Source organism: Gorilla gorilla, chromosome 10, assembly GCF_029281585.2.
Source record: "Gorilla gorilla gorilla isolate KB3781 chromosome 10, NHGRI_mGorGor1-v2.1_pri, whole genome shotgun sequence".
Lineage (NCBI taxonomy): Eukaryota > Metazoa > Chordata > Mammalia > Primates > Hominidae > Gorilla > Gorilla gorilla.
Genome location: NC_073234.2, coordinates 44,576,642 through 44,600,123, shown reverse-complemented (window position 1 = coordinate 44,600,123; position 23,482 = coordinate 44,576,642). Strand labels below are relative to the sequence as shown.

The 23,482-nt window shown below is 44.0% G+C and overlaps 1 protein-coding gene and 1 long non-coding RNA gene across 10 annotated transcripts in view; one reads left to right on the top strand and one right to left on the bottom strand.

Annotated features, from left to right (window-relative positions):
* Positions 1-23,482, top strand: part of LOC101153072 (17-beta-hydroxysteroid dehydrogenase type 6) — a 37,857-nt gene that overhangs the window by 5,345 nt on the left and 9,030 nt on the right. For 2 of the 8 annotated variants that reach the window (XM_055359332.1, XM_019039146.2), the window contains exons 2-3: positions 5,607-5,815; positions 16,022-16,353. In XM_055359332.1, coding sequence (XP_055215307.1) covers positions 16,041-16,353 — 313 coding nt within the window. In that variant the 5' untranslated portion in view covers positions 5,607-5,815; positions 16,022-16,040. Of the gene's footprint in view, positions 1-5,312; positions 5,329-5,606; positions 5,824-16,021; positions 16,354-23,482 lie in introns of those variants that run through there. The other 6 variants (XM_063694618.1, XM_019039147.3, XM_055359333.1 and 3 more) reach the window with 6 other exon arrangements.
* Positions 1,322-21,945, bottom strand: LOC129526063 (uncharacterized). Of its 2 annotated transcripts, none has more exons than XR_008670671.1 (3): positions 21,878-21,945; positions 16,798-16,855; positions 1,322-1,619 (listed from the first exon to the last, which is right to left on the bottom strand). It is a non-coding gene; the product is annotated as an uncharacterized lncRNA (long non-coding RNA). The 2 variants fall into 2 exon arrangements; XR_008670672.2 differs by lacking the exon at positions 21,878-21,945 and adding an exon at positions 21,487-21,661.

Genomic DNA, 23,482 nt, shown 5'->3' with positions numbered 1-23,482 from the left:
ACTGTACTGCAGACTGGCGACAGAGTGAGACTCCGTTTCAAAAAAAAAAAAATAAAAAGTGCTCTGGCATAGAGGCCTTTATCTCAAATGCCACTGGGAGGCAGTATCACCATTCAGTTTGTTTCCCTTTGTGATTTCATACACATAGGTGCAAACCCCTTTTTTCCTTCAGTCCTTACGCTACCTGGCTCTACCATCGTTTTTAGTTTTTTTTTGTGGTATATCTATCAGGCTCAAGTTTCTTGCCCCATGTTGTTTGCAGACTTCGACACTTGCCTCATTGATTGCCTGTCTAGTTTAAGTCCTATTGTTATTCTGGGTGTTTTTAGCATCTGAAATGATGATCTATTCTGTAAAGGTATGGTTAATTCAGTCATTCATGAATTCATTCATTTATTCCACAAATAGTTAATGAACATATGTGTTGGGCACTGAGATGAACTGTGGGGAAAATAATTAATGACATGATTTCTGCTTCTGAGAAAGCTATAGCATACTAGGGGCAATAGACACAAATAAAAAAGTGTAATGAATGAGCTGGGCGTGGTGGCTCATGTCTGTAATCCTAGCATTTTGATAGGCAGAGGCAGGTGGATCACTTGAGCTCAGAAGTTTGAGACCAGCCTGGCCAACATGGCGAAACCCCATCTCTACAAAAAATACAATAATTAGTGTGGCATGGTTGCTCATGCCTGTAGTCCCAGGGAGGCTGAGGTGGATTGCTTGAGCCCAGGAGGTTGAGGCTGCAGTGAGCTGTGATTGTGCCACTGTACTCCAGCCTGGTGATAGAGCAAGACCCTGTCCCCCCGCCCCAAAAAAGCGTAATGAAGTATTATAGGTGCATTTTTAACCCAACTGTCTATTTGTTTTGCCATGTTCTTAAGACATGGATAAGATTGGTACAGGGAACACAGGCACAAAAGTATAAATGGCACTTTTGGGAAGCTGCCAATAGTTTCATATGGACAGAGCCCAGACTTCAAGGGAGGGTATAGTGAGAGATGGGGCTAAGAGGTAAGCCATGGTCAGAGCATCGCCTGCCAAGTTAAGGAGTGTGGAAGTAAAAATTATTCATCATCTACTTTATTTGGTTAAAATGAAAATAAACTATTGATCCTATTAATATTTGACAAGAAGCCTTGGGAGTTAAAATCCTGTTGAAGTAAGTAAGTTGCTTGAAAACTTGGAGTACTCCTATGTTAGTTATTTTCCTCGTTAATAAAATAAAGAAGAGAAGATTAGGAAATATGTTACAGGACCAACAGGTTTGTATGCCCACTGCACAGCAACATACCAATACACTGAGACAGTAGGGTTTGCAGCAGAGAAAGAGTTTAATGATTGCAGGGTGGCTGAACAAGGAGATGAGAGGAGATCTTCAAGTCCATCTCCCTGAGGAGTTCTGGGCTGGGGTTTTTAAGGGGATTGTGGAGAATGAGGGACTGGAAAATTGGGGTCATTGAGTGGTTGGGGTCAAAGGGATGAAGTCGTCAGGATGTGGAAACTGCATTCAGTGAGTCAGCTCCTTGTATGATCCTTCAGAACTGCTGATGTCGATGGGGTCCTTCAGATCAGCTGACATCATTAGTTTCACTGGTGTGCAGGACCTGAAAGGATATCTCAAATGGAAACAACATTTTATAATGTTCAAGTTGTTATCTATAATAGAGCAGTTAAGGGGAACTATACTGTCCGATCTATGTGATTCTAGGACAATATGCCTAAACAACGATGAGAAAGCAGGTCAGAGAGCCAGCTGACCTAATGATTAATGCTGAATGTGTTGCAAGCTTGGTTTGTTTTCATTTCTTTCTCTCCCTTCTTTCCTGATTAATTTTCAAAGGTTCATAAGGACAGTTTCAAATATGTTCTATTGACACAGGAGCATAATAAACAAAAGGAGAATGGGGCCAAAGTCACATCTCAGTTTAAATATGATAAGCTCTGTCTCTTGTTATCATAAACTACTGAAAAGTAGCAGAGAGTTCCGTCATATTTGCTTAAATGCCAGAGTTTTGGATTGATCTCACAGGAATGTTCCCTCTAACAGCACGTGATGATCACAAAGCCAATAAAACGTGTTCTGGGACATTGCAATTGCTCTTTAATCTATTTGATGCGTTTGGTATAGGAAACTGAGTTTTTAAAACCTAAACTGTAAATTAACCTACCAGACTTTAGATAAGCAATCTGCCAATATAAATATTGTGTAGGTTCTCTTGTTAGCCATAAGGCTATACATGTTTTGGCTCTAGCTTTCTCCTTGTAGACTGCTTGAAATAAAGGATTGGCAGATTCACATTAAAGCACAACATTAAGCCTTGTTCCTTCATAGGAATTTGGATTTGTGTGAAGACAATGGGAAGCCATGGAAGGGTTTTTTTTTTTTTTTCAGAGTGTCACTCTGTCACCCAGGCTGGAGTGCAGTGATGCCATCTCAGCTCAAGCGATGACCCTTGGGTTCAAGCGATTCTCATGCATCAGCCTCCCTAGTAGCTGGAATTACAGTTATGTGCCACCATTTCCAGCTAATTTTTTTGTATTGGTAGTAGAGGTGGGGTTTTGCCATGTTGGCCAGGCTGGTCTCGAACTCCTGACCTCAACTGATTCACCTGCCTTGGCCTCCCAAAGTGCTGGGATTACAGATGTGAGCCACCATTCCTGGCTCATGGAAGGGTTTTAAGCAGAGTAGAAACATAATCAGAGTTGTGTTTTGTTTGTTTGTTTATTTATTTATTTATGAGACAGGGTCTCTGTCATCCAAGCTGGAGTGCAGTGGCATGATCATGGCTCACTGCAGCCTCAACCTTCCCAGGCTCAGGTGATCCTCCCACCTCGGCCTCCCGAGTAGCTGGGATTATGGGCATGTGCCACCACACCCGGCTAATTTTTGTATTTTGTGTAGAGATGGGGTTTTGCAATATTGGCCAAGCTGGTCTCGAACTCCTGGGTTCAAGTGATCTTCCCACCTCGGCCTTCCAAAGTGCTGGGATTACAGGTGTGAGCCACCGCCCCTGGCCTCAGAGTTGTGTTTTATAAATAAACTCTGGAGCCCTGTAGAGGGCAAATAGGAGGGTAGAGAGCAACCAGAGGTGGAGCAATCCTAGCAGACTGTTGCCAGAAACCAGGTGAGAAATACTGATGGCCTGAGCTAAGGCAGTAAAGTGGAGATGGAAGGGATGGGATGGACATAATGACTTTAAGGAGGTAGAATTAATATTGATTGGACATGGGGGATGAGGAAGGGGTCTAGGATGATTCCCAGGTTTCAGACTTGGGCAACTGGATGGAAGGGAGTTGCCTGGCATCTATTAAGCACTTATTAAATTTGTTGAATACATGTGCAGATAGGAAATAACATGAAAATAAGGAGGAGGACCAGATTGCAGTGAATCATCATTATTTTAGTTTTGAATGTGTTGAGTTTGAGGTACTGCTGTGATTCTCCCTAAGTACGATTTTACTACGGGGTCGTACTGTGACTCGTCACATTTAATATAAGACAAAAAATGAGCAAAAGATTTGAATAGGCATTTCACCAGAGAAGACAAACAAATAGCCAATAAGCACATGAAAGGATGCTCAACATCATTAGTCATTAGGGAAATGCAAATCAAAACCACAGTGAGATATCAATCCATACCAACTAGGATGGCTAAAATAAAAAAGATAATATGGCCAGGCGCGGTGGCTCATGCCTGTAATCCCAGCACTTTGGGAGGCCGAGGTGAGTGGATCACTTGAGGTCAGGAGTTTGAGACCAGCCAGGTCAACATGGCGAAAACTCGTCTCTACTAAAAATACAAAAATTAGCCAGGTGTGGTGGCATGCACCTGTAATCCCAGCTACTCAGGAGGCTGAGGCAGGAGAATCACTTGAACCCAGGAGGCAGAGGTTGCAGTAAGCTGAGATCGCACCACTGCCCTCCAGCCTGGGTGACAGAGTGAGACTCCCTCTCAAAAAAAAAAAAAAAGATAATAAGTGTTGGTGAGCATGTGGAGAATTTGGAACCCTCATATGAAGCTGTTGAGATTGTAAAATGGTGCAGCCTCTTTGGAAAACAGTTTGGGAATTCCTCAGAATGTTAAAAATAGAGTTATCATTTGACCCAGCAATTTCACTCTTAGGGTACATATATCCAAGAGAATTGAAGGCCCATGTCCACACAAAAAATCTGCATGTAAATATTCGTTTCAGCATTATTCATGATAACACAAAAAAGCAGAAACAACCCAAATGTTTATCAATTGATGAATGCATAAACAAAACATGGAATAGCCACACAATGGAATATGATTCAGACATTAAAATGAAGTACTGATAAATAGATGAACCTTGAAAACATTATGCTAAACAGAAGAAGCCAGTCACAAAGGCCACATATTGTGTGATTCCATTTATATGAAGTGTCCAGAATAGGCAAATCCACAAACATGGAAAGTAGATTACTGGTTGCCAGGAGTGGGGTGTGGGAGGAAAGAATGGGAGGTGACTGCTAAGGAGTATGGGGTTCTTTTGGGATAATAAAAGTATTCTGAAACTAGATAGTGATGATTGTTGCACAACCTTGTGAATATACTAAAACCCATTGAATTGTACACTTCAAAAGAGTGAATTGTATGATATGTGAATTATGCCTCAATAAAGCTGTTACTTAAAAAAAAAAAAAATATATATATATATATATATGTGTGTGTGTATATACACACACACAACCCTAGGTCCAGGGCTCAAGCTATGAAACAGCTGCAGTTCTTTCAGAAAGGTGATTGAGCCAGCCCCAGTTTGCAGCAGCTGATCTCAGGTTGGCAGTCTTAAGAAGTGGGCTTTGCTAAAATCAACCTGCCCTCCGACCCCATTCCAGCAGGGGATTTGCATTGTAATATTCCAGTTTAAATTAGAGGATGGGGCCAGGCACGGTGGTACACGCCTGTAATCCTAGAACTTTAGGAAGCTGAGGCAGGCAGATCGTTTGAGCCCAGGAGTTCGAGACCAGCATGGGCAAGCTGGTGAAACCCCATCTCTACAAAAAACAAACAAACAAACAAACAAAAAACCCCCAAAATTAGTTGGGCATGGTGGCGTGCACCTTTAGTCCCAGCTACTCTGGAGGCTGAGGTGGGAGGATCACTTGAGCCTGGGAGGTCGAGGCTGCAGTGAGCCCAGATTGTGCTACTGCACTCCAGCCTGGGCGACAGAGGGAAACCCTGTCTCAGTAAATAAATAGAGGGCTGGGTGCGTCAGCTCATGTGTAATCCCAGCACTTTGGGAAGTCAAGGCAGGTAGATCACTTGAGGCCAGGAGCTCGAGACCGGCCTGGCCAACTTGGTAAAACCCCATCTCTACTAAAAATACAAAAATTTTTACAGGCGCCTGTAATCCCAGCTACTCCAGAGGCTGAGGCAGGAGAATTGCTTGAACCCGGGAGGTGGAGGTTGCAGTGAGCCAAGATCATGCCACTGCACTCCAGCCTGGGTGACAGAGCGAGACTCTGTCTCAAAAAAAAAAAAAAAAAAAATTAGAGGATGGGGGCTGAGGAGCATACAAGACTCTCTGGTCAGGGCAGCTCTTTTCTTTCTTTCTGTTTTTCATTTTGGTAATAACAGATCTGATTCTGCAGCTGATCAAGGATGACACTGGTGAGAACCCTATGAGGGAGTGAAGCAGCCTGGACTCTTACCACAAGAGGGAGGTTATAAGAGCAATGCAGAGGTTGGAGTGGGCAGCAGTTGGGGCAGGAGGAAGCCAGCTGCTGCCTGGTCTGCAAAGAAGTCCTTTCAAGTCTCTAGGACTGGACTCTTCCTAAGCAAGTCCGGTATGTAGGTGGGTAAGGGTGGTTGTGTGTGTGTGTGTGTGTGTGTAGGGGATATGGGATATGGTCTGTTTGGAGACAGGTTTTGATTATGATTTTTTATCATCTTAAAAGATCCTTCAACTTTGATTCGTGAAAGAAATTTTGTCACAATTGCTTGCTCTGCTTTTTTGATCTTTACTCCCATGAAGTTTGGGAGAGTACTGGTTACAAGTTGGGAGTGATTTCATACTTACAAATAGGGACTCTGGGTATGCTCTGAAAACAGGATTCTCGGCAGTGGGGGAAACAAGCTCTTTAACGGTTAATGCTGGTAGCTGTTGGGTAAGTTCGTGAAACTTTGGGTAAGCGGAAAGGGGCCTTCTGTGATTGGGCCAAGATCCCAGAACTCTGAGAGGTTGAGGAGTGAGGATCCCTTGAACTCAGGAGTTTGGGACCAGCTTGGGCAACATGATGAAACCCTGTCTCTACAAAAAATACAAAAAATTAGCTAGGTGTGGTGGTGCACACCTGTGGTCCCAGCCACTTGGGAGGCTGAGGTGGGAGGATCACCTGAGCCCAGGAGGTCGAGGCTACAGTGAGCTGTGATTGCACCACTGCACTCCAGCCTACATGACAGAGTGAGACCGTGTCTCAAAAAAAAAAAAAAAAAAAGAAAAAAAAGAAAATCAAAAAGAAAAGAAAAAACAATTATTGACTTGAAGAATACTTAGCCTGTATGCCCAAGTGGGAAGAAAATAATGTCATGGTGGATCAGTTCAGGGAGCCATGTGCTGTTTACAGACTTGCTCTTAGGATCAGTGACTAAACTGATTGGAGTTTATAGACAAACCCAGGTCTGAAGATTTTAACAAAAGAAGGGAATAAAGACTACTTCTTACTTTGCCATGTATTATATTGCAGAGAGAGAGGTCCTCGCTTGAGACAGAAGGACGTTAAGGTGCACGAGCATGGCCCAAAATAGTGATAAAGAGCTGATAGAAATGATTAAGGATGTTGCAATATGTGGAGTTATGCATACTGTAGAAAAGTGGTGGTGTAATGCACCAGATAACGCACATTCCCACGGCACAGTTTCCTTCTATGAAAGCTCAGGGGAAGAGACAGGGCTCAGGGAGAAAGGTCTCATATGGCAATAATAAGACAACAACTACCCAAAATAATACTAATATCTAACAATTATGTATTGCTTTACATGCATTAACTTATTTAACCCTCTCAATAAATCACTGAGGTTTCTTTTTCCCATTTTGAACACGAGCACACAGGAACAGAGGCCAGTTCACTTACTCAAGGCTGCAGAACAAGTAAATCTCGAAGCCTGATTTTGAACCCAGGCCATCTGGCCTCAGAGTCTATGCTCATGATTCTATTTTTTATTTTTTTCTTTTGAGACAGAGTCTCACTCTGTCTTCCAGGCTGGGGTGCAGTGGCATGATCTCAGCTCATTGCGGCCTCTGCCTCCCAGGTTCAAGCTATTCTCCTGCCTCAGCCTCCTGAGTGGCTGGGATTACAGGCACCTGCCATCACACCTGACTAATTTTTGTATTTTTAGTAGAGACGAGGTTTCGCTATGTTGGCCAGGCTGGTCTTGAACTCCTGGCCTCAAGTGATCTGCCTGCCTCAGCCTCCCAAAGTTCTGGGATTAAAAGCATGAGCCACCGTGCCTGGCCTCATGATTCTATTTAAGAAAATTTTTTTTAGGCTGGGTGCGGTGGCTCACGCCTGTAATCCCAGCACTTTGGGAGGCTGAGGCAGGCGGATCACGAGGTCAGGAGTTTGAGACCAGCCTGGACAATATGGTAAAACCTTGTCTCTACTAAAAAATACAAAAATTAGCCGGGCATGGTGTTGCATGCCTGTAGTCCCAGCTACTCAGGAGGCTGAGGCCGGAGGATCGCTGGAACCCAGGAGGCAGAGGTTGCAGTGAGCTGAGATCACGCCACTGCACTCCAGCCTGGCGACAGAGCAAGATTCCATCTCAAAACAAACAACAACAACAAAAACACACACAAAAAAACCAATCCTTTTTTTTCTTATTATCTATTTATTAATTTTTCCAAACAGGGTGTTGCTCTGTTGCCCAGGATAGAGTGCGGTAGTGCAATCATGGCTCACTGCAACCTTGACCTCCCAGGCTAAAGTGATTCCCACCCTCTCCCCCCACCGTGTCAGCCTCCAGAGTAGCTGGGACTACAGGCACTCCCCACCATGCCTGCCTAGTTTTTGTATTTTTTGTAGAGATGGGATTTTGCCATGTTGCTCAGGCTGGTCTCGAACTCCTCAAGGAATTCGCCTACCTCAGCCTTCTAAAGTATTGGGATTACAAGTGTGAGCCACTGTGCCCAGCCTCATGATTCTATACTATCCACAGAATCAGGGTTGGGGCAGGGAAGCTCATGCAGAGAGGTTCTTGGAAAGAAAGAAAAGGAAAGGTGTCACGCCTCTGAGCCCAAGCTAAGCCATCATATCCCCTGTGACCTGCATGTATACATCCAGATGGCCTGAAGCAACTGAAGATCCACAAAAGAAGTGAAAATAGCCTCAACTGATGACATTCCACCACTGTGATTTGTTCCTGCCCCACATTAACTGAGTGATTAACCTTGTGAAATTCCTTCTCCTGGCTCAGAAGCTCCCCCACTGAGCACCTTATGACCCCCGCCCCTGCCTGCAAGAGAAAAACCCCCTTTAAATGTAATTTTCCGCTACCCACTCAAATCCTATAAAACGACCCCACCCCATCTCCCTTTGCTGACTCTCTTTTGGGACTCAGCCCGCCTGCACCCAGGTGAAATAAACAGCCTTGTTGCTCACACAAAGCCTGTTTGGTGATCTCTTCACTGGGACGTGTGTGACAAAAGGTAGTAGGAATCATCCAGAGTAGTCTTGTTGGTATCTCCATTTATTAGTGCTCTGTACTTTCCATGTTCCAGGTCTTTGCTCTCACTATTCCCTTTGCCTGAAATGCCCTGGTTCCCAATCTCTGCATGTCAAATACCATCTGTCCTCCAAGGCTCAGCAAATCATACTTCCTTCATTTTAAAGCTCTTTGGTTTTGATGGAACATAGGCAGTGTGAGAAAGAGGAGGGGGAGAAAAGGTCAAGATCCAATCATGGAGGGCCTTGTACAACTAAGGTTTTAGATTTAGATTTTCAGTAGGTTGAATGCTATTCAGGGAGTGACATCGGCAGAGCTGCGCTTTAGGGAAATTAACCAGACAGCCCTATGTGGATGAGAGGGGAAGTGAGAGTGACACTGTGGGGTTAGTGAGAAAGCTTCTGTGATAGGCCAATCAAGAGGCATTGAGGAGTCCTTGCATTTAGGGTAGAGAAGGGAGAGGAGGAGCTGGGAGGGGTGAAGGGGAAGGGACGCTGTCTGTGACTGCTGTAGGAGAACGGGAGTAGAGCATCTCAGAAGTGAACGGAGAAGCGTGTGCTTCAAATTGGGTAGTCAGAAGGATTAAACTATGGCTTCTGGCTGTGAGAGACAGGAGCCAAGGGGCAAACATAGGCCATGGCCTGACCATGAAAAATCAGCTAATTTTTGTATTTTTAGTAGAGATAGGGCTTAGTCATGTTGCCCAGGCTGGTCTTGAAAGGGAAAGGCAGTGTAGTGCAGTGGTTAGATGCAAGGCTTCTGCAGGTGAACACTCTGGAGTTGATCCTGTCTCTACTATTCACTCTGTTTCACCTTGGAAAAGTCACTTAATTCTTGCCTTAATCTGTGCTTCAGTTTCCTCATGTGAAAAGTGGGCATAATAATTGCATACACTGCCAGGCGCGGTGGCTCACGCCTGTAATCCCAGCACTTTGGGAGGCTGAGGCGGGAGGATCACGAGGTCAGGAGATCGAGACCATCCTGCCTAACACGGTGAAACTCTGTCTCCACTAAAAAATACAAAAAAAAAATTAGCCGGGCGTGGTGGCAGGCGCCTGTAGTCCCAGCTACTCGGGAGGCTGAGGCAGGAGAATGGCGTGAACCTGGGAGGCGGAGCTTGCAGTGAGCCGAGATCGCGCTACTGCACTCCAGCCTGGGGGACAGAGCGAGACTCCATCTCAAAATAAAACAAAACAAAAACAAAAACAAAATAATTGCATATACCCTCTATTGTGTATATATATTATATTACATACACAATATATATACACTATATATATATACACACATATATATACACTATATATACACACATATATATACACAATAGAGGGTATATTATATATACACATATATACACACATATATAATATATATGTATTATATATACGTGTATATATGTGTATATATTGTGTATATTATGTATATATATGTGTATATATGTGTATATATAAAAATATATGTGCATATACGTAACCATATATGTGTGTGTGTGTGTGTGTGTGTGTGTGTGTGTATTGTGTATATATATATATGGTTTCACACAGTGCCTGGCAAGGAAAGTTCTCTATAACTGTTCACTATTATTATCGTGTGGCAAGCTGAGGAGTTCTGACTTTATCCTGTGGGTGACAGGGAGTCACAGACAGAATCCAGTGAGAGCATGGCACGATCTGAAAGCAATCTTCTTCTTCACTGAAGGCCAGGTTAGGATCTAAGAATCAGATAAAATCATAAGAAAAAAGAATGTGCTAAATATTGCAGTGAGGTCTGAGGAGAAGAGAGAGGAAGCCTTGGGAATTGTCTGCTAATAGGTCCTTGGTGAGCTGTGAGAGTTTCCAGAGAGTGATGGGAATGGAAGGTAAAGTGCAAGGAGCTCGTGGGTGGCAAGAAAATAGAGGGCCTGTGCTTGCCCTTTGAATATTTTGGCCATATGGGGAAGAGAGAGGATGGTTATTAAAGGAGTGGCAGGTTAGGATGGTCTTAGGGAGGATGAAAGGCAGAAGAAAGAGGATAGAAGACAATACAGAGAAATTTAGAGCAGAGGTAGCCTCACTGGGCCCTGGAACCCCCTGAGATGACAGGCAAAATGTTGTGGGTAGGAATTAGAGTGTCCAGGTTGAGCAGATCTGGATTTTGGCAGGGAAGCAACGTGTATGCTCATCTGTGGAAGGAGAGCTAGGTAAACATGAGGTTGGGAAATTTTGAAGGCTAGTAAAGATTTGGAACAGGTGTTGCTGGGAAATAATAAGGGAGGAGTCAAATGGAGGCAAACAGAAGGTTTGCCTTATATCGGCAGTGGGCGGGGGGGGAGGGGGCGCAGCTGAGATAGGATAACATTGATTTGTTGTATAAAAGTTTGTTTTCTGGTCTTTCTCTAGCACCACTTGGCAGCTGGCAGCTAGAGAACATGGATGGTAAAGGCTTTGGGGTGCTAGTGAAGCACCCCTAAAATGGCCAACTATGAGACCTGTGCTGAATAAGGAGGCAAATGAAACTGTGAGAGGATTGCAGTAATAGAGAGAGGCTGAGGAAAAGGAAGGCAGAGCGGGAAGAAAGAAGTAGAGGGGAGTGGGGGGAGGGGAAGAGCCCCAAAGACAGGATGGGGCTGTGCAGAGAGGGCAGTTTCAGCTTTTCAAGGTTTTTTTTTTTTTTTGAGGCAGAGTCTCACTCTGTCACTTAGGCTGGAGTGCAGTGGCGTGATCTTGGCTTACTGCAACCTCCGCCTCCCAGGTTTAAGCGATTCTTGTGGCTCCGCCTCCCAAGTAGCTGGGACTACAGGCACTGCCACCACACTCAGCTAATTTTTGTATTTTTAGTAGAGATGAGGCTTAGTCATGTTGCCCAGGCTGGTCTCGAACTCCTGACCTCAGGTGATCTGCCTGCCTCAGCTTCCCAAAGTGCTGGGATTACAGGCGTGAGCCACCGTGCCTGGCCTAGCTTTTCAAGATCTTTGTGGGAGAGTAGCTTCAAGCAATGATGAAGCCCAAGATGGGGATCAGACCTGAAATAAACAGTAGAAGTTCTTAACCTATGCATGTGTGATTATGAAGGTGTTTTCTAGGCTAGACCTCAAAACTCATTAAATAAAATTAACCAGATAGCATAGTGTAGATGAGAAAGGAAGAGACTGACAATATGATGTAAGAAAGCTGAATTCTTATTTACCATAGCAGGAAGTTAATTGAGAATGTCAAAAATTGGTAAATCAAGAAATAGCAGCTTAAGTACTGTGTATAAATAATTTGAGTCAAAGGCAAAAATGTAAAGTAATTGCACAGCTTTTGCAGATGAATGGTTTGTAAAAGCAAGCAGGCCACGCCACTTTGGGTATTTGGACATTTGAAATATTCGAGGCACATTCAGGTTTGGCCTAGGGTTTGGGATTCCGCCAGGTGTATCTCTTCTGCAGGTCTTCTTGCTGCTAGGCATGCGATGGCTGAATAGTAATGCCCGGGGAAACTGTGAGGGCCAAGCTTCTCTCTAATGGGGGAAATACGTTTTCATCTTTGACTGGCAACAGAAAATTACCTTTTAGTCAATAAACAGTCAGGATGAAGCTCTCTGTGTTACTGTAGTGCACCAGGGAATGCCACTTGGGCAGAACAGAGGCAGCTGGCTAGAGAACACAGAGCTCTCAGATTGGAGAGAGGCAAAGGGCTTCAGAGAAGGAAGGAGAGAGACAGAGGGAAGAGGGGAAAAGGAGAGAAAGAGAAGATGGTGGGGGAGGGAGGAGCAATATATGCCTCTCTCCACTGTTTTCTCCCTTTCACTGTCTCCTTCCACTTTACTTGCCTACACCCTAAGTTGCCCTCTCGCTACTGCCTTCTCTCCTCTCCTTCCCAGACCAGGCTTTTGAAAAAGAGTCTCCACTCGGCTCCACTTCCTGCCCTCCTATTCATGCAGCAGCCCACTGAAGATTGGCTTCTGTGCCCTTCACTGTCTGAGTCTTCCCATTAAGAGCACCAGTGCCCTCCTATTACCCAGCAGACCTCCTGGTTGCATTGCTGATCCTCATTAAGCCCCCCTTCCCTTGGCTTTCATCAGCTTGCTTTTTCCTACTTCTCTGGCTCATTCTCCCTGCTTTTTTTCTCTCAATTTTTTCTCAGGATATTTTTACTTAGTATAACTTAATTTATCTAACATTTAGTAAGTATCTGCTATGTGCCATTCACTGGGCCAGGTGCAGACTAATATGTAACCTGGGCTCTCAAGGGCCTTATAGTCTAAAAATGGGGAAAAGCAGTGCAATGAAGTACAGCAGGCATCATGATAAACCCAGGCCACAATGGGGACACTAAGGAGGGTATAGTCAATTCTGTTAGACCATGGGGCAGGTTAAATGAGGGCAGGAAAGTCTCTTGCCTGGACCATTTTTGTCCCCTCTGTCTAGTATTGTATGTAATCTCTCAGTGCTCACCTATGAAACAGTGTGGCAGCCATTGAGGTGCATTGCTCAGATCACTCAAGAGAATCTGCTATGAGGAGTGAGGTTGACTTCCAGCCTCCAGTTGTGGCACCCTCCGATCTGCTGTGGTATTTACACTGAGGCACGCTCCTCTTGGGCACTGGTCAGCCAATGACCAGAAGGATGGCAGTACTGGAGCTGGACCAGTTCAGCCCAGTGTGGAACTTCTCCAGTGGCAGTCTTTGTTCAGGCTCATGGGCCTGGCTGAGACTTTCTTGGGGCTCTACTACAGTCTAAAGCTCTTCCTATCTTCTCCTCCTTCTGTTCCCCTCTCCTTCCCGAGGTGTCAGATCTGCATTACCACCTATTCCTGTGCCTTTGTCCTCTGAGGGTGTTTCCCCCATAATCTCTTGCATGTCTAATTTTGTCTTGGTATCTGAATTGACACAGAAGAATAATGATGGGACCTGTCTTGTAGGGTTCTTGTGAGAATTCAAAAAGTTAATATATGTGACATCTTAGAACAGAGCCTGATACACAGCAAGTGCTCGGCAAGGGTTGCTATTTTTTTTTTTTTTTTTTTTTTTGGGATGGGCAGAATCTCGCTCTGTCACCCAGGCTGGAATGCAATGGCATGATCTCGGCTCACTGCAACCTCCACCTCCCGGGTTCAAGCAATTCTCCTGCCTCAGCCTCCCAAGTAGCTGGGATTACAGGCGCCCACAATCATGCCTGGCTAATTTTTGTATTTTTGTAGAGATGGGGTTTCGCCATGTTGACCAGGCTGATCTCAAACTCCTGACCTCAGGTGATCTGCCTGCCTTGGCCTCCCAACATGCTGAGATTACAGGCATGTGCCAGTGTGCCTGGCCTAGCTATTATTTTTTAATTATCCTTTTGCTATGGTTTGGCTTTGTGTCCCTACCCAAATCATATCTTGAATTGTAATTCCTAGGTGTTTAGGGAGGAACCTGGCGGGAGGTGATTGGATCACGGGGGTGGTTTCCCCCATGTTGAGTTCTCATGAGAGCTGATGGTTTTATAAGTGTTTGGTAGTTCCTCTCTTGCTTGCTTTTGCTTTCCTGCCATCATGTGTTTGCTTCCCCTTCTACCATGACTGTAATTTTCCTGAGACCTCCCCAGCCATGTGGAACTGTGAATCAATTAAACCTCTTTTCTTTATAAATTACCCAGTCTCGGGTGGTATCTTTATAGCTGTGTGAAAACAGACTAGTACACCTGTAGATCTCAACTTATATTTTATTCTCTCTAGGAAGCTTCTCAGACCTCTCTAAACTGCCTTAGAAGCCTCTCCTGAGTGTTCCAGCAGCTTCCTGTTTTTACTTCTGTTATAATGCATTGTTGTCAGTCTTCATAATGAGACTGTGAATTCAATGAAAAATGGACTATGTATTGTTCACTCTTGTGTATCAGTGCCTAACACTGTGTCTGACTCAAGTAGTTGTTGAATTAATGTTTGCTGAATGAAAGTGATGATTAGGCTGAGACTTAAAAGATGAGTGTTATGGCTGGGTGTGGTGGCTCATGCCTGTAATCCCAGCATTTTGGGAGGCGAAGGTGGGTGGATCACCTGAGGTCAGGAGTTCACAACTAGCCTGGCCAACATGGTAAAAAACTCTCTCCCTACTAAAAATACAAAATTAGCCCAGCTTGGTGGCACGTGCCTGTAATCCCAGCTACTCGGGAGGCTGAGGCAAGGAGAATCACTTGAACCCAGGAGGCGGAGGCTGCAGTGAGCTGAGATTGTGCCATTGCACTCCAGCCTGGGCAAAAAGAGTGAAACTCTGTCTCAAAAAAAAAGAGTGTTATTTGCCAAGTAGATGAGGGCTACTTCTTTCCAGTAGAAAGAAGTGTGTGCAGAGGCATAAAAAGCCTGTGCTTTGCAGGGGACTGAAAGTTGTTTGTTTTGGCTAAAGAGTAGGATGCAAGAGAGAAGCCTAAGTAGCCAGAGTGCTGGGGACATTCATGTCAAACTAAGGAGTTTGAATTGCATAGACTAGCCTCATGCAGGCATTGTGGTATAGGCCTTATGATGCTAGCGGGCCCATACCCATATTTGACCTCTACCTATGTTGTTATGAATTATGTTAGTTCAGCCAACATGTATAGATTACTAAAAAATGGTGGACTTTGCTCCAGAATTTCATATAGAAACATAGGCATCTGTGAACACTCATTTCAACAATGCTTCTGATTGGTCTAGGTTTACAAATTGCTTTGGCTGCAATAACTCACCCCAACTATTGGATCTCCTAATGGATCTCACTGCCTTCACCACACCTGTTTCATCTATCCTCCACTGCCATTGTGAGACAAATCTTCCTAAAACTTAATCTGGCCACCTGACTCTAGTAGCATACTCTGTTTAATGTCTTCTAGTAGCATACTCTGTCCACAGGATAACATCCAGATTCCGTAGTGTGGCTTACAAGGCCCTTCATGATTTGGCCCTTCACTACCTCATCTCCAGTCTCTTCTTCTGTATGTTCTGCTCTGCACTCATGCAGAATTGTTTATAGGTCTCAAGAAGTTCTGTGCTGCTCACGACTCCCTTCATGTACACATTGTTACTGCCTGGAATGTTGTCATCCTTATCCACTTTTTGAACTTACTTATCCTATTTGGTAGGAAGTAGTACCAAAATCATTCCTTCTGTGCTAGGCTATCCTTTGTAGACTGTGTGTATACTTCTGTTATGGCAGCTTTCACACTGCATTGGATTTGTTTGGTTACCTTACTGACTTCCCTCTCTAGACTGTGGCCCCTTGAGGGTAGGACCAAGTATTAATCAATAAAGAGTCCCTATCACCTAGTGCAATGCCTGGCACATGGCAAATACTGAATAGATATATTGGTTAAATAATAAGGAAGGAATAAAATGTTTTCTTTCTATTGAAAGAGAAGGAAGCACCCTCACTATGTGGCTCTACCTGGCGGCCTTCGTGGGCCTGTACTACCTTTTGCACTGGTACCGGGAGAGGCAGGTGGTGAGCCACCTCCAAGACAAGTATGTCTTTATCACGGGCTGTGACTCGGGCTTTGGGAACCTGCTGGCCAGACAGCTGGATGCACGAGGCTTGAGAGTGCTGGCTGCGTGTCTGACAGAGAAGGGGGCCGAGCAGCTGAGGGGCCAGACGTCTGACAGGCTGGAGACGGTGACCCTGGATGTTACCAAGATGGAGAGCATCGCTGCAGCTACTCAGTGGGTGAAGGAGCATGTGGGGGACAGAGGTATGAAATATTTTCTCCTTTTATTTACCTAGCATGAAGATGCTAAGGTTATATATACAGTTGTTCCTTGGTGTCTCCTGGGGATTGGTTCAAGGACTGCTTGTGGATACTAAAATCCGAGGATGCTCAAATCCCTTATATAAAGTAGTGCAGTATTTGGTTATAACCTATGCACATCCTTTAAGGTATGGATACTTTAAATCATGCCTGGGTTACATAAAATACTAAATACTTTGTAAATGATATGTAAATAGTAGTTATACTGTATTGTTTAGGGCAGCTGTCCCCAGCCTTTTTGGCACCAGGGACCGGTTTTGTGGAAGACAGTTTTTCCATGGACAGGGAGTGGGGATGGTTTTGGGATGATTCAAGTACATTGCATTTATTGTGCACTTCATTATATTATTACATTGTAATATATAATGAAATAATTATACAACTCACCATGATGTAGAATCAGTTGGAGCCCTGAGCTTGTTTTCCTGTATCTACATGGTCCCATCTGGGGGTGATAAGAGACAGTGACAGATCATCAGGCATTAGATTCTCAACAGGAGTTCACAGGCTATATCCCTGGCATGTGCAGTTCACAATAGGGTTAGTGCTCCTGTGAGAATCTACTGCTGCCACTGACCTGACAGGAGGCGGAGCTCAGGCAGTAATGCCTGTGATGGGGAGTGGCTGTAAATACAGATGAAGCTTTGCTTGCTTGTCTGCTGCTCACCTCCTGCTGTGTGGCCTGGTTTCTAACAGGCCATGGGCTGGTACCAGTCTATGGCCCAGGCACTGGAGACCCCTGGTTTAGGGAATAATGACAAGGAAAAAAGTCTGTATATGTTCAGTACAGATGCAAATTAAAAATTGTGTTTTCTATCCACGGTTGATTGAATCCATGGATATGAAGGGCTGACTGTGTGTATCAAAGCTGAGCTTAGAAGGCTGGCCTTGTCATTTGAAGGACTGTTGAGGTCTTTTGTGGCATTTCATTTCCTTAACAATGTTTATTTTGTTGTTGAAAAACAAGCTCAATAGATTTGAAGCTATTATCTCATATTGGAAGTAGAGTATTTATAAACATAATTCTTTATATTTGAGGAGTTGGGGTACAGTGGCATGATCATAGCTCACTGCAGCCTTGATCTCCTGGGCTCAAGCGATCTTCCTACCTCACCCTTTCAATTAGCTGGGATTAGAAGCAGTTGCCACCATGCCTGGCTAATTTATTTTTATTTTTATTTTTAGTAGAAACACGGTCTTGGTATATTGCCCAGGCTAAGATGTTCTTAAGAATCTGATTATCTTGGCTGCTACTTAAAATATAGGCATTTCTTAAAGTCAATCTTTGGTCTTCTTTAAAAAATGTTTTAAAATTTCATTATATTTAAAAATCAACACACTATTTCTTAGAGAAATTTTAGGTTTATAGAAAATTGAACAGAAATACAGAGTTCCTATATACCCCCTCAACAATTTTCCCTTTTTTTTTTTTGAGACAGAGTTTTACTCTGTCGCCAAGACTGGAGTGCAGTGGCGAAATCTTGGCTCACTGCAACCTCCGCCTCCCAGATTCAAGCAATTCTCATGACTCAGACTCCCGAGTAGCTGGGACTAAAGGCATGTACCACTACGCCTGGCTAGTTTTTGTATTTTTTTTTTTTTTGAGATGGAGTCTCGCTCTGTTGCCCAGGCTGGAGTGCAGTGGTGCGATCTTGGCTCACTGCAAACTCCGCCTCCCGGGTTCACGCCATTCTCCTGCCTCAGTCTCCTGAGTAGGTGGGACTACAGGCGCCCGCCACCACGCCCGGCTAATTTTTTGTATTTTCAGTAGAGACAGGGAGTTTTTGTATTTTTAGTAGAGACGGGGTTTCAGCATGTTAGCCAGGCTGGTCTTGAACTCCCAACCTCAGGCGATCCTCTTGCCTCAGCCTCCCAAAGTGCTGGGATGACAGGTGTGAGCCACTGTGCCTGCCCAGTTTTCCCTATTATTAACATCTTTCATTGGTGTGGTACATTTGTTACAATTGATGAACCAATGTTGATATGTTATTGTTAACTAAAGTCCATAGTTTACATTAGGGTTCACTTTGTATTATGTAGTTCTGTGGGTTTGAACAAATGTGTAATGACAAGTAGCCACCATTATTGTATCACACGGAATAGTTTCAGTTCCCTAAAAGTCCCTCGTGCTTTACATATTCATCACTCCCCACATTCCTGGCAACCACTGCTCTTTTTACTGTCTCCATAGTTTTTCCATTTCCAGATGTCATATAGTTGGAATCATATTTTTTTGAGACAGAATTTCACTCTTGTCACCCAGGTTGTAGTGCAATGGCGTAATCTCGGCTCACTGCAACCTCCACCTCCCGGCTTCAAGTGATTCTCCTTTCTCAGCCTCCCAAGTAGCTGGCACTATAAGCATGCACCACCATACCGGGCTAATTTTTATATTTTTAGTAGAGATGGGGTTTCACCATGTTGGCCAGGCTTGCCTCGAACTCCTGACCTCAGGTGATATGCCCGCCTTGGCCTCCCAAAATGTTAGGATTACAGGCGTGAGCCATTGCGCCCGGCCGGAATAATGTTATATGTAGTCTTTTAGACTGGCTTCTTTCACTTAGCAGTATGCATTTAAGATTCCTTCATGTCTTGCCTTTTTTTTTTTTTTTTTTTGAGACAGGATCTCGCTCTGTTGCCCAGGCCTGAGTGCAGTGGAATGATCATGGCCCACTGCAGCCTCACTCTCCTTGGTTCAAGCAATCCTCCCACCTCAGCCTCCCAAGTAGCTGGAGTACAGGTACACACCACCATGCCTGGATAATTAAAAATTTTTTTTCTTTTAGAGACGTTGTCTCACCATGTCACCCAGGCTGGTCTTGAACTCCTGGGCTCAACTGATCCTCCAACCTTGGCTTCCCAGTGTTGGGATTACAGGCATGAGCCACCACACCTGTTCTCCATGTCTTTTCATGGCTTCATAGCTCATTTCTGTTTTTTTGTTTGTTTTGTTTTGTTGAGATGGAGGTCTTACTCTGTTGCCCAGGTTGAAGTGCAGTGGTGCAATCATAGCTCACTGCAGCACGGAACTTCTGGGCTCAAGTGATCCTCTTGCCTCAGCCTCCCAAAGTGCTGGAATTACAGGTATGAGCCACTGCACCGAGCCTGACAGCTCATTTCTTTTTCTCGCTGCATAATATTCCATTGTATGTGTGTACCACAGTTTATCATTCACCTATTGAAGGACATCTTGGTTGTTTTCAGTTTTTGGCAATTATGAATAAATTCTCTTTTTAAGTTCTATTTTGTCTAGATATTATTCAACTCCTCTTTGATTCCCTTCTTCTCCTTCTCCCTTGGTTTTATGGTTCAGTAGATTCTGGTAATTGGATCTCCTAAATAACTCCTCACTCTAGGAGTTGCAAAGTAGCAATGAAATTGCTTCTTTTGGCTGGGTGTAGTGGCTACACATCTGTAGTTCCAGCTACTTGAGAGGCTGAGGTGGGAACATTGCTTGAGCAGGAGTTTGAGGCTACAGTGGGCTATGAAAGCACTTGTGAATAGCCACTGTACTCCAGCCTGGACAACACAGTGAGACCCCATCTCTAAAAAGTAAAATCTTGTTTTGCTTGGGTTGCAGGATGTTATTTATTTATTTGTTTGTTTATTTATTTATTTTTGAGATGGAGTCTCACTCTGTCGCCCAGGCTGGAGTGCAGCGGTGCAATCTCGGCTCACTGCAAGCCCCGCCTCCTGGGTTCACGCCATTCTCCCACCTCAGCCTCCCAAATAGCTGGGACTACAGGCACCCAACACCATGCCCGGCTAATTTTGTTTTTGTATTTTTAGTAGAGACAGGGTTTCACTGTGTTAGCCAGGATGGTCTCCATCTCCTGACCTCATGATCTGCCCGCCTCGGCCTCCCAAAATGCTGGGATTACAGGCATGAGCCACCACGTCCAGCCTATTTATTTATTTTTCGAGACAGGGTCCTGCCCTGTCACCTAGGCTGGAGTGCAGTGGCATGGTCGGCTCACTTCAGCCTTGACCTCCCAGGCTCATGTGATCCTTCTACCTCTTAGCCTCCAGAGTAGCTGGGACTACAGGCGTGCACCACCATGCCTGGCTAATTTTTGTATTTTTTGTAGACATGAGGTTTCTCCATGTTGCCCATGTTGGTCTCAGACTCCTGGGCTCAAGCCATCCACTTGCCTTGGCCTTCCAAAGTGTAAATTTTTTTTTTTTTTTTTTTTTTTTTGGAGATGGAGTTTTGCTCTTGTTGCCCAGGCTGGCGTGCAACGGCATGATCTCCGCTCACTGCAAACTTCGCCTCCCAGGTTCAAGCGATTCTCCTGCCTCAGCCTCCCAAGTAGCTGGGATTACAGGCGCCCGCCACCATACCCTGCTAATTTTGTATTTTTAGTAGAGCTGGGTTTCTCCATGTTGGTCAGACTGGTCTCGAACTCCTGACCTCAGGTGATCCGCCTGTCTTGGCCTCCCAAAGTGCTGGGATTACAGGCGTGAGGCACTGCACCTGGCCCAAAGTGTAAATTTTTTAAAAAACAATTTACTTTAAACTTGCAAATTTACTGATTTGGCTAAAAAAATTTTGAAAATCTAAAATGTATTTTAAAATATTACTTCCTTCCAGCCAGGGTGGGAGGATTGCTTGAGCCCAGGAGTTCAACACCAGCCTGGGCAACACAGTGAGATACCATCTCAATTTAAAAAAATAATAAAATATTGCTTCTTGTCTGAGGATGTTCTTAACTCCCCCAGGCAGAGTCAGAAGTTATGGGTAGTTATAGTCTCTTTGCTGTGCATACCCGTTTATTTCTATTGTATTGTTATTGTTTTCCCATCTGTTAGACTGTGAGCTCCTTGAAGATATGGGCCTCTCTTACTCATTTTTATATTTCCAACTTCTGGCACCTTGCCTGGTACATGTTAAGGGCTCAACAAATGCTGAATGAATCCTCTATACTCATACTTTTGTCTATTACCCTTTTTATCTGTGCCCTTGGTTTCTTACTCCTCACATTTGAATTTCCAACTACTTGCTGCATGTCTCCATCTGGAAATTCTACTAGTGCCTGAAACTCACAAAATCTAAAGGAGTCTTTGTTTTCCTCTCACCTCTTCACCAATTCTTTTTTTTTTTCTTTCTTTCTTGGAGATAGAGTCTTGCTGTGTCACCCAGGCTGGAGTGCAGTGGCGCCATCTCAGCTCACTGCAGCCTCTGCTTCCCGAGTTCCAGCGATTCTGCTGCCTCAGCCTCCTAGGTAGCTGGGATTACAGGCACACACCACCATGCCCGTCTAATTTTTGTATTTTTAGTAGAGACGGGGTTTCACCATGTTGGCCAGCCTGGTGACCTCAGGTGATCCGCCCGCCTCGGCCTCCCAAAGTGCTGGGATTACAGGCGTGAGCCACTGCGCCCGGCCTCTCTTCACCAATTCTACTTTTCTTTCTAGTCCTTCTCTCAGTTTATAATGTTACTATCCCTTCAGTTACAAATACTTTTTACCTTGGAGTCTTTTTTTTTTTTTGAGACGGAGTCTCGCTCAGTCGCCCAGGCTGGAGTGCAGTGGCGCAATCTCGGCTCACGGCAAGCTCCGCCTCCTGGGTTCACGCCATTCTCCTGCCTCAGCCTTACAAGTAGCTGGGACTACAGGCGCCCGCCATCAGGCCCGGCTAATTTTTTTGTATTTTTAGTAGAGACGGGGTTTCACCGTGTTTGCCAGGATGGTCTCGATTTCCTGACCTCGGGATCCGCTCGTCTTGGCCTGCCGAAGTGCTGGGATTACAGGCGTGAGCCACCGCGCCCGGCCACCTTGGAGTCTTTTTTAATCCTTATACTTTCAGCTTTTCTGTGTCTCTGTATTTTATGTGAGCCTCTTGTAAGTAGCATATAGCTGATATAAAAACTAATCCAATCTGACAATTTTTTTTTTAGTAGAACATTTCTTTCATCTATACTACTTTATTATTATTATTTTATTTTTTTTTAGAGGCAAAGTCTCACTCTGTCATCCAGGTTGGAGTGTAGTGCCACGATCAGCTCACTGTAATGTCGAATTCCTGGACTCAAGCCATCCTCCCACCTCAGCCTCCTGAGTATCTAGGATTGCAGGTGTGCACCACCACACTTAGCTAACTTAAAATAAAAAAGTTTTGTAGAGTGGGTCTCACTGCATTGCCCAGGCTGGTCTCAAACTCCTGGTCTCAAGTGATCTTAATGCCTCAGCTTCCCAAAGTGTTGGGATTACAGGCATGAGCCACTGAGCCTGGCCTTAATTATTATGTTTGGATTTATTTCTTTCATCTTTTTTTGTGCTTTTTATTTGTCCAATTTTTTCCTGTTTCCTTTATGCTCTTTTGAATTGATTGAATTTTTATTCCACTTTTTCCACTACTAAATTGAAAGTACTATAATATTCTCTATTTCTATTTCCCTAGTAGTTCCTGTAGAAATTTTAAGTGCATATGTGGTTTATCAAATGTAAAATTAACATCTTTACCTTTCTCCTGAGTAATCCAAGCCCTCAGAACACTCACATTTCAGTCATCCTTCCTGACATACATGCTCTTGCTGCTGTGTATTTCAGTTCTGTTTTTTGGCTCTCCAATATGTAATGTTTGTTTAGATTTATCCTCTTTTTACCTTTTTTTTTTTTTTGCTTATTATTCCTTCTTGAATTTTCCATATAAAATTGCTTTCTTCGTTACCGAATATATGCCTAAGAATTATAGAAGATGCTGGGGCAAAATCTTTTAAAAAAAAAAAATTTATTAAAATGTCTAATTACCCTCATTCTTGAAAGATAATTTTGCAGATAGGCTAGTCTATGTTAATAATTACTTTCTCTTGGCACATTGAAGACACCATTCCAGTCTTCTGTCTCCTGTTGTTCATGTCTTGATAAGTCAGTTGTTAGCCTAATTGTTTTTCCTTTGAAAATAATCTGTCTTTTCTTTCTGGCTATTTAAGGATATTCTCTTTCTTTGATTTTATTTTTTCTTTGATCTTTATTTTGGTGTGTTTAGGTATGGATTTCTCTGTTTATACTGCTTGGGATTTATTTTTTGGGGGGTGTAAAAAGTAAAGTAGAGGTTCCTCCTCAAAGACTTT